Source organism: Periophthalmus magnuspinnatus, chromosome 13, assembly GCF_009829125.3.
Source record: "Periophthalmus magnuspinnatus isolate fPerMag1 chromosome 13, fPerMag1.2.pri, whole genome shotgun sequence".
NCBI classification, from domain to species: domain Eukaryota; kingdom Metazoa; phylum Chordata; class Actinopteri; order Gobiiformes; family Gobiidae; genus Periophthalmus; species Periophthalmus magnuspinnatus.
Genome location: NC_047138.1, coordinates 4,729,198 through 4,740,518, shown reverse-complemented (window position 1 = coordinate 4,740,518; position 11,321 = coordinate 4,729,198). Strand labels below are relative to the sequence as shown.

Below are 11,321 nucleotides of genomic sequence, written 5' to 3'. Positions count from 1 at the left end.
ACTGTGTTTTAGTGAAGGTAAATTGGGCTGCTCGCAATGGGGCTGCAGACTAAATGGAGAAATGCACAGAGAAAATATAAAAATAGCGTAGCGAGGGATTTTTCTAAACTTGTATATTAGTCATGTTTTAGCGTAAGCCCATATAAAGATCTCCCACCGTAGCTTGTTCACTCTTATCTGAAATAGTATAATGGCAGCGAAGGAGGAGAGGAGTGCGGCTCATAATTCTTCCTGCATACAGTATTGGGAGCGGATGCATAGTTAATGAATTGGATGACACCAAAGACGAGCTGCTGATACAGTGGCAATTACCTAGTGCTGCCACTGCACCTCCTCAGTCTTAGTCACATGGTCGTGGCCCTGAGCACATCCTCGCCAAAGCTCAGTCTGTCTCGCCTCTATTTCCCAGACTGTCAGGGCCTGTACTTTACTCTGGTATCAATGACCCCCTTAAACCCAAGCTTGATACGGAAAGTTACAAGGGGCTTCATCGTGTTCTTCTTCACAATCTTAGAGCGTAGAGTTGAGGGAGGCAAGTTCATCTTCAGTATCTAATAACAAACATACAAATAAATACATGAATACATATTTTACGGCATCTTTATTAAACATTTGGGCCTTTTCGTTTATTCCGTGTTGACCTTTTGTTCTCTCTGGCCTGACTCTGACCCAACTCATTAACAAGAATCATTAATCATGAAGTGATTCTGGCTGTAAATACACATTGCTAATGCTAATGTTTGCTAAGGTGTCGATGGTAATTTCTTTTGGCTAATTGATTGCCACCCCGGAGCAAGATTTCTCATTACGATCGAACAAGTAGGACATTTTTGGATCCCACTGACATGAAACTGTCAAACTGTTTTACCCAGGGCCAGTCACAGGCTTAATTCAGTAAGTAAAACACGTCCAAATTATAGCGGATAACAACAATACCGGTAAATCTTTCACTTTTACGTTGAGATATTTATTCATTTATGCTGTTGCTGGCTTTTAGAAGTAAATGAAGGGCAGAAATAGTTGCAGAATGTCCCTGTGTGGTGTACTAAAAGTGCTAAGCTACACGTAAACCCGTCTCGACAATAGTTTTTCCAAAATGTCCTTTATCCCTTGCACACCTGCAGATTTCTCTCACTTCTCTCTCATTGCGGTACATTATGAATAGAGTATGCTAATAAGGCCGTAGGTGGAATACTTTGCAGCAATTAGGGCCGCACTCGGAGAGAAAATGCATGTGACTGATTGCCAAGCAGCAGATATCTAATGGAGGAATAAGAATCTGAAGTCTACCCACAATGCACCAGAATGTAGCTATAAAAACACAGATGCCACAATGCTATGATTACATTGTGTGGATATGATGATGGGATTGAACCACATAAAATACTCTGATAGTCGGGCAGGCGGACCCCCGGTAGCGCTCCGGTGCCATCAGACGGCTTATTATACCAAGAAACATGGCTGAACAACAAGCAGTCACGTACACAAGCTCGCAGCGTGCACCTGTGGAGACCCTTAAAGCTAATTTAGGAGCGAAAAAATCAGAGTGAGACATTAACTCAGCACAAATGATATGAAAAACTCAATTAACATCTAACCAAGTGATGAAATATAACAATACAAACAGCAGCGCCTCTGGTGAAGTGGAAAAACGCTCATTAGCCAGATGGAAATTATTAAAAGAAGATAATAAGTAGTGCTTCCCCGTTGAGAGGTGTGTGGGGTGGAAAAATTTAAAGGGCCACGTACCCAATTTGTACCGTCTGCATCGAACGCTTTCATTATAAAGCACGTCGGAGAAGGGAAGTGTGTGCTTAGCATGCTAGTTGCTGTTAGTATTACAGTTAAAAGTGCTTAGAAACGCATTGCAGTGAATAATTACGATGTTCAGAATGCAGAATAACTTTGGATCTGCAACATGTTAGCTGTACTTTTCATATTTTAGGATAGCGTCGTTACGATTTTGCATTTATTTACCACTGATAAAATAATATTCTTCATAGACAAAGGACAATTAGGGACGACAGTTTATCTCATTGCAGTGATGAAGGCAAAAAGAGAAGTTTTTCCCTGTTAACACACACACATTCGGTCATCGGAGGAGGAGGCCCCCGGGGAAGACTCAGGACACGCTGGAGGGACTGTGTCTCTCGGCTGGCCTGGGAACGCCTTGGGGTCCCACCGGAGGAGCTGGAGGATGTGTCTGGGGTGAGGGAAGTCTGAGAGTCCCTGCTTAGACTGCTGACCCCGTGACCCGGCCCCGGATAAGTGGAAGAAAATGGATGGATAACACACACATCGCAAAAAGAAAACTAACTGAGACATAGAGACAAACATTCATTTGATTTTAATACATGAAAAGTGACTCATATCTGTATTTTTCATGCTGTATTTGTATAATAGCCTATAAAATAACGTCCTTGACCATAGGGAGTTGTGTTTCTTCTTGTCTTGTCTGTACGATTCCCCACAAACGACACACTGCGGTGCTGCAATCCAAAATTAACTGTAGATACACATCATTAAACGCTTTGTTTATGTTGTCCAACCTTTATTAATATGCATTCGGGCATTGACCAAAGAGCTAAATGAGTTTTCAAATGATTTTTAATGAGAATTTAAAACTGCTAATCTCACAGAGCAGTGTCGCGAGTGGGCTGTCCGTGGAGATAAAACTATTGATTTGTTTGTGGGTGGTCTTTGATCTGTACAGAAATCAGGCCGCTTATCTCACCAGTGCATTGTAATGGGGATCAGGGCTGTGTCTGGGCGGAGAGGAAGGGGGGCAAAACGTTATCTTTTATAGTGGTCTGTTCATTAAGTCATAGTTCATTATGTCAAAAAGTCACGTTTGCACTTTTTGACCCGTGTGATAAATATAACAGCGTGACGAGGAGTGAATGAATAACTTATGAGATGGTAAATGTTAAGGTGACTTTTGAGTCTGGAGAGCAATTAGAAAATGAATGCATCATCATCCTTGTTTTATATTGTTAAAATGCCACAGTATTTTAACGTCAGCCTTCAAAAAGACACTAGTACATACATTTTCCAGTTACCTCAAAGCACGACCACTGATATTTTACTGCTACGTGTGTGTATTAGGTACCACAACATGGAAGTAACACTGCAATTCATTTACCACTGACGTTATTTACTGAAAAGAAAGCTGTGTATCTCAAATGAACTGTGCAAAATTTCATCATTTTCATATATTTCCTTCCTTATGTTGTTTGATTAATGTTTCCCGTGTACAATCTGACACTCCCATGATATGCATTCATTCCATGTTTTATGATTTCCCAAACTACAAAAGACAATAACACAAACATAAAGGTAGCATTAACATATTACTTTAGCCTGTGATGTATTCTGGTTCCCATCTGCAAGTCATAAAGTGAAGCCATGTGTTACTATTAAAGCAGTATACAATGTACAGTTATGATTTATGGAGGGTATTCATATCTGACGCTATAATTACATCCGACAGCATTTTTCTTGTACTTAATGCATGGATTGATGTGCATAATTTATTTAGTCTTTGACAGAATTGAAATTGGAAGCATCAAATGTAACCTTGGTGTATCATCCAAGTGCAGAAACGCAGCTGTCACCTCGAAGGAAAACATATAGAAATATCGACTGTGTCTCGTTGAAAATAGAGCGCTGTGACGTCACGGGGTTCCTACATGGGAGAGGCGCGACTCAGCAGTTCATTAATGTCTGAAATCAATATTTTAGACTCTAACGAATATATAAGAAGATATAGTTTTTTGTGTAGGTGTAATCCCTCAGTCGTCCAGGTTTGATCCAGAGCAAAAGACGAAGTTTAAATCTGCCAACTGGACAAATCGTTGCAAGAGTGAAGACGTTTCTGACCAGAACTGAAGAAGCGACTTGGATGAGCAGCGAAACGTCTTTACTCTTACAACGATTTGTCCAGTTGGCAGATTTAAACTTGGTATTTTGCTGTACTTTTTTGTGCACTCATAACAGAATTTTTTACTTAAAGTGACAAAAGGGTAACCCATTTTTTAAGTTGTCTGTGTAATCTCTCAGTCGTCCAGAAAAAACAATTCAATCTGTCAACTGGACAAAAAAGTTGTAGAAGTTTCGCTGCTCGTCCAAGCCGTTTCTTCAGTTCTGGTCAGATTATTGATGGATGCTTCCTTATAAATGTCTGAAGGGAGGAGCTAACTACACTGAAGCTAAACTGTAAACAAAACGTGCATTAGTTATAGCGTAGTTAGCTCCTCCCTTCAGACAGATAAAAGGCATTGTCCAGCAGTAATCTGACCAGAACTGAAGAAGATGGATTAAATTGGATGAGCAGCGAAACATCTTCACTCCAGTTGACAGTTTCTTTTGCGATGCTTGCATTTTAAGTTAACATTTTGCAGCTGTAAGTCAGTATTTCAGACTGACTCGGGGTTAATAAGGAACGTTACAGCTATCATTCAACTGTTGTATGGATCAGAAACACTTCCAGGTGTGAAATTACACAAACGCCAACACACACCCACGCTGTTTTTCACACATTTGGTTTCTAAGTGAAAAAGAAACCCTTAAACGTTTTATTTCTCGAGTCTCAAGGCTGTAACATTCATAAGTGCGAGCAATAGTAACATACAGTAGCGCATTGCCACGACTGTGAGCTGTTAAGTTAGTCTATCCTTCCTAACAGCAATTTACTGCATATGGGAGCTCGTATTCACAGTTAAAATAGCTCTGTCTAATATCTAGGTCACACAGTCACCACTTTCAACGATGCACTGTGGAATATGAGGCTATTTAGTCAATACATCTGACAATACTCCATCTACATTAGTCACTAGTTAATGCATGAACCTCTGGCTTTTGTTGCCGTGGGGACAAGAAGACCTCTACATCCGCCAACACTGGACAGAGAATTTAAAATGAATATTTCATAATACACCAGTGACTCTCCCACAAATTTATGTGGACATGGCGTCAATAACTGGGTGAAAGATTGATGGAGTATGATGTCCCCTAGTAGAGCATGAAGCAGATGGTCGGAACGATGAGATTAGGGCAATTTTATACATTCTCCGCTTTATACTTTAATCCATTACGCCGGTTACAGAGATGTTGCATGTTAGTAAAGCTAAATGGGAAGCATCCTCCATGGAATATAATGATTGAGCTACATTTTGTATCAGTCTTGAGGAAGCATATTGCAGGATTTTTACTTCATGATTGTGAGCATTCAGACCATTATTTCACTTTTCCTTCACATTAAGCACTTTTGCCACTATTTGTATCATAAATTATAAATCACGTCAAGAAAATAAGTTGGGTTTTGAAGTTTTTACACAAGATTGTACGTTTTTGACAGGAAAAAGCCCATATCCGCAATGACAATGACCCTCCCAACCTCGTCATCTGATTTCACTGGACCTGACAGCGTCTCATGGTATCAGACCACTTCTTTGTTCCGTTCTGTCTGCGTTGTGGTGATAGCTCCTGCTCGGATTTGTTGTCAAGTTCTTTAAACATGATCTGAAGAGTTAGAGCTTGGGCTGGACAGAGAATATGTCTTGTCTGAGTGTCTCGAGTTCTCTATCTGAAAATGGCACAGGTCAAAACAGAATGGGTCTGGAGTCTAAGTAAAGTGGCTTGGTGTTCCTCTACTTGGTCAATTCAGTTTTATTTTTGTACATAGCCCAGTATTACAGAAAGTGATAGAAAAGTAAAGTAGTATAGAGGTATGTAGTCTCGTATAAAAAGAGGATTTTCTTATCTACTCAGACAGTTATGGCTCAACACACTGAACAGTAAAATGTATTTTCTCTGTTACATTGTTGGTGGTGGTTAGATTTCCAACTCCAGTTCAAGTGAAAATCAGATATTATAATGGATGTGATTAAAGCCGACATCATAAGATTCTAAGTGCATGTGATTTCTATAGTAATGGCGTTCACACAGTGCACAGTCTGAGCGAGGGACTGAAGCAGTGCAGACAGCAGGTGGTGTGAAGTTAAACATGGTTCTATTAGGACAAGTATTTTCTTCGTTATAACAGCTAACTCCCTCCATTTTGCACATTTGGCAAAGGGCACCTCAGTTCTCCAACAGGCAGGATCAGGATGATGTGAAAAGTGCTAACAGCGCACATCTTCAACAGTTAAGGCGATGGGGCTAATGTGTGCAGCCATAAGTGTACAGAGTGTAATGCTCCTTAGTCTTTACTGTGCTACACAAGCCTGTGTGCTGTTAGCCATAAAGTGTAAGTCAATATTAGTCACCAGTGTGGACCTGAAAAGGCTCCTGTCCACCTTAAGTGATTGAAGAGGGAAGTGGTTTTGAATGTTGTGCCGCAGTCTGGTGTGTGGGTATGATGCCAAAGCTCTTGTTGTAATAGTGTAACTCAGCACTGCAGCAGCCTTGCATTAGGATGGATGAACCTCCAAATGTGTGCGTTTGAGAAAAGGGTCACAGAAATGACAAAGTCATGCTGCATCAGCGTGCCATAAACATGCTGCACTGATATTGGGATAACAAGCTTTCCTTCCCAGGACAGAGGACTATAGAGTGAACCATCTTGGACACCCCTCAACACATTTGCCTTCATTTGTTTTGGAGGTGGTGAAGCGGGTGAAGAGGGTTGGCAAGCTGCCAGTTTTCAGCACTGTGGGAACAAAACCACTTCATCAGAAAACACATTCAAGTGAAGACAGAGAACATCCAAAACATCTGCAACTAATTCCTGAAACAAACTTTTGGTCTGTCACTTAGATTCACAGAAAATGTCCCTGTATTGTGTTGCATTTGAATATTACTCATTTGCTTTAACGCAGCATTTATGACTGAATTTAACATATAGAATATTGACACATTGATAGTGTTCAAATAATTAGTGTCTATGTATGTAGTTTGGTGAGGTAAAAGCAGCCCCATAATTTATAGCCCACAGTCCTTAATAATTAATGACATCCACCACAAAAGTGGTTCTGCTTGTCTACTGAATTAAGTATGATTGATTCACATATAGCCATTGAGAGCAACACTCTGGAAACATCCCTATCAATGCAGTCGGTCTAATAGCACTGCTGAGGTGTAACTAGGGACAGTGAAATATGACAGTGCTTCAGCTTTACAAGAGAATATCACAGAGACATAGTGAGTATTAAGTAGTGTGTTTGCAACAACTTTATGACACCAGTAGTTCTACTATAACCAAGGAAAAGGAGTAAAAATGTGTATAGTAATAAGGTGGCTGTTTTGAAATGCATTTAGATAAATGAAAGAGGAGAAAGGGGGTGGTGTCTTTAATAAACTGCCTGGAAGTGAAATATGCATTTTTCTTCCTGAATGGACATAGACTACAAAGCTCTCCTTATTTTCCCAAATGGCTGACAAACAAAAATGTATGTCATACATTGGATTTATATGTAAATTACCAGATAAGCGTGTTGATAGATTACATCTTGCCTGGTCTCAACAATTTTAAAACTCAGTGCTACTTGCTGTAATTATCTATCTATATAATCCCACCAACTAAGAAGGCTGATAATTAGAAAATCACAAAACCTGTCCTGCACGTGCAAAGACACACTTGTGTGCACATATCTGACATGGTGACAGAAACCCTTGTGTGCTCTGTTTTAGTAGAGTGAATAGAAAAAAATGAAAAATAAAGTATACTTGATAATATGTACTATTTTTCCTTCTTTCACACAAACTGATCGAAACTCAGAGGTGAAACACTAAGCCCACACTGCCATCTACTGGCATTTTAAAGACTAACATTGGGTGAGTAAAGATTATCAAAGTACACCAAATGGTGAACCATTCAACATTTCCTTCCTACTTTGCTAAGTCTAAAACAAAACCTGGGCAGCAGAGCGACCTTCAGTCTTAGTGGTTTTAAACCATTCAGCTTCAGTCAGCAGATTGTTCCCTCTGTGCTAGGCTGCAGACTTTGTTGTGCGGAACAACACTTTTACTGAGCTCTCCTGAATTCTGGCCAGTGGCTATAAAACAGAAGGAGCACATCAGTGAGGTGTAGGACCAATGCCAATGTGTAGGTCTGACTTATACTAAAAATACATCCAAAGACAGAGGCATCCAACTGCCCAGGACATAACAAGAGGACTGTGGTCTTTGCTTTTTATAGCGACCCTGTAACAGTGAGTCCATCCATGCATTTGGATTGAATGTGTCAAACTCACTATTCTCGTTTGAGTTGTATTGACAGTACGCGCATAGTAGGAACAACTATGATAATTGATTTAACCAACAGAAATTTAGAAAATCAACACTGAAACAGACATTGGTCAATAATAGACAAGCAAATCAATAACAGACAAGCAAACTAATCACACACATATCCATCTATCTATCACATTTTATATATATATATATATATATATATATATATATATATATATATATATATATATATATATATATATATATATATATATATATATATATATATATATATATATATATATATATATATATATATATATATATATATATAAAATGTCTTTTTTTTTTAGGCTGAACATTTGTTAAGAGGACTGAATTGTCCGGCAGGGGGCGGTATTGCACAGAAGACACTGACAGCAGCTGTAAAAGAAGTGAGTGCGTGGCACGTGACCGCTGTGTAGACGGTAGGCCTTTCTTAGCATTTTAGCATAACACATTTCACTCGGGAGTTGGACACGACACACGCTTTGGAGTAAAATGGGGATCGAAGAAGAAGCGGACAGAACCCTCTTCATCAGAAATCTGGACTCGAGAGTCACTGAGGAGCTACTATTCGAACTGTTTTTACAGGTGATGTTTCTGCTAATTCCGTTGCACCTTTAGCATCGTTTGCATCGTTAGCATGGTTAGCATGATTAGCATGATTAGCATAGTTAGCCAAACAATCGACACAAACACCAGGCGTAACACTGGCAGTGCTAATTCAGACTGATATGGAGACAGTCTAGTCATGTGACATGAATATATTTACACTGGAGATGCACAAAAAAGCTTATATTTGACAGCACTGCAGATTGTGTTGACTCTGCTGTCTGCTAGCTTAGGAAGCTAACGTCATTTACCTGGGCCAGCTGGATGTTTTGATTTGACAGGCAGGACCTCTCATCAGGACCAAGATCCCGAAAGACCCAGATGGAAATCAGAAGACGTTCGGTTTTGCCGTCTACAAACACGAGGTGTCTGCGCCCTACGGCATGCAGCTTCTCAACGGGACAATGCTGTTTGGGAAAGCCATACATGTGCAGTTCAGATCAGGTGAGTCTAAGCATTTAACTCCCCTACTCCTGTTGAAGACACTCTTCAGTGAGGGGAATCTCTGTGTTTATGTGGCTGTTAAAGCCAAAATGGCAAAGAAGACGCTTTGGTTCTGTTTGATCATTATTCAGGGGAGTTCTGTAAGTAAAACTCCAAAAACACAAGTGTCTGTTGCTTTCTCCCTCTGTCACATAACATGGACAAAAGCAGTTATAAAAGTAGTCTGTGCTGTTCATAACTGTAACGTGTGTCCTGAAACTATTCACAGGAAGCAGTCATGGCAACAGTCCAGGAAACTCACAGAATTCCAGTCCCGCAAATACTCCAAATCCACATGGGGCAAGGTAAGACATTTGGCATGAATCATGTAACTGATTTTATTCACTTTTTTCATGTATATTACAAACTGTCAGTTTTAATAGAATCCAGTTTTAACTTTGTAGCCCAGCCTTGTTTTTTCATCACTGTCCAATGTTGCAATACAGTGTTGTATTTTGATTGTGTGCAACAGGAGCCCAGTTCAGTTCAATTCTCCGCCGTATACACCTCCACAAAATCAACGTTCATTCTTCAGTCCAGACAACAATCTGCAGAAGCAAGTCATGGTAGTGTTTCAGCTTCAAACCACTCTGGCTATAACCGTTTAAAAAATGTTTTTAAATACACATTTTAAATTGCTGTTTGCATTTAGATGAACAACATGATGTGGTCACTTCACATGCAGCAGATGCAGAATGTTGCGCAGTCAACTCCCTCCAAGTCTTTATCAAGGCCCGGAGGTGGTTCAAGACAGCACGACAACACCCCCTACAGACCGAACAACGGAAGCAGAGGTCATTATCAGGAGGAGTCTGGATCAGGGCGCCACCAGCACTACGGCCACAACCGTGACAACCAACACGACAGGAGCCGTCACCATGACAACAGGAGTATGAAGAGGCACCATGACGACAGAGGAAACCACCGCAGCTATCAGGACTCCAGGTTTAGACGCTTCTGAGCAACTGTGGGATTTTGTAAAGACTTTTACCAGTGTATTGACAGATGTTAGAAAATATCTTGCTTTATGTTTTTGTCTATACTCAGGTTCTTTGTACATGATTCTACTCTCGGGGGTTTATATAGCATATAAACCTATATAGCATTTTTCTATTATTTTAACATGTTTTTAAAATTGTACAGTGCTATAATTTGATCTTTTATTCAAATGGAACAGTCATATTGGGGCCAATAATAAGTCTGTAATACCATTTTGGGGAAAAAAGAAAAGGGTAAATTGGAAATGGTCACTTTGTGGTATGCAGGTACTTGGTGCTTCCAACATTTTAACTTTGGACATTTTGCTAAAAATAAGATTTCACCAGCACCACGATGTCTGCAACGGCACCAGTCCTTATCGGCCAAACCTTTGTCCTTGGTCCATCTGAAAATGTTTTTATTTTTAAATGATAGATTCTTACTCTGTAAAAGCTGACACATGTTTTAAATGGAACACATTTGATTACATAAAGCCCTTTAATTTCCCGAATCCTTTGTCTGGTGTATCTGGTTACCTGCTCCATTTTTGTTTTGGGCTAAAGCGACAAACAATAATTACCCCATGTCAGTGTAGGTTCTGACACTTGCTGTGCCTTTTGTTGTTCTATTAATGTCCCAGTGTAACAATATGCCTGACTGGAGAGTATCTACAGGTGGCGCCACCTACATCCCTTCATTGACTCAATTATTACATCAATTATAACTAGCCCAGCAGCCCCTCTACACCTTTCTATTTAGAGTACTTTCAAGTCTTAAGGGTTTAGCCACTCTCTGGGAGTCATGATGGATTGTTTATTTAGTAATTTAACATAATATCCTGGTAGATTCATACTCATAGTTGAGCTTCGCTAATCGCATGGCAGGGTACTTGACACCACTGAAGCAAGCCTGTGTTTATTTTCCAATATTACTGACATCATTTCAAAAATCGGTGATTGTCAATGTCCTAGAATTAGCAGCACGTTAATCCCAAAACATCTCGTGTTGCATGCAGTCTTTGAGCACGTCTGTGT

General features: G+C 39.9%; 1 protein-coding gene across 1 annotated transcript; it reads left to right on the top strand.

The window, feature by feature from the left end:
• Positions 1 to 8,584: 8,584 nt before the first annotated feature.
• Positions 8,585 to 10,798, top strand: rbm7 (RNA binding motif protein 7). The gene is made up of 5 exons (XM_033976928.2): positions 8,585 to 8,805; positions 9,108 to 9,270; positions 9,539 to 9,614; positions 9,782 to 9,875; positions 9,962 to 10,798. The coding sequence occupies exons 1-5, from the start codon at positions 8,713 to 8,715 to the stop codon at positions 10,268 to 10,270; spliced, it is 735 nt and encodes a 244-aa protein (XP_033832819.1). The 5' UTR covers positions 8,585 to 8,712; the 3' UTR covers positions 10,271 to 10,798.
• Positions 10,799 to 11,321: the final 523 nt, after the last annotated feature.

Bases quoted from the DNA above. Each gene is read 5' to 3' on its own strand.
- rbm7 (XM_033976928.2), top strand. From the start codon at position 8,713: ATGGGGATCGAAGAAGAAGCGGACAGAACCCTCTTCATCAGAAATCTG. The intron at 8,806-9,107 runs GTGATGTTTCTG...TTGATTTGACAG, and splicing joins TATTCGAACTGTTTTTACAG to GCAGGACCTCTCATCAGGAC. The intron at 9,615-9,781 runs GTAAGACATTTG...TGTGTGCAACAG, and splicing joins CCAAATCCACATGGGGCAAG to GAGCCCAGTTCAGTTCAATT.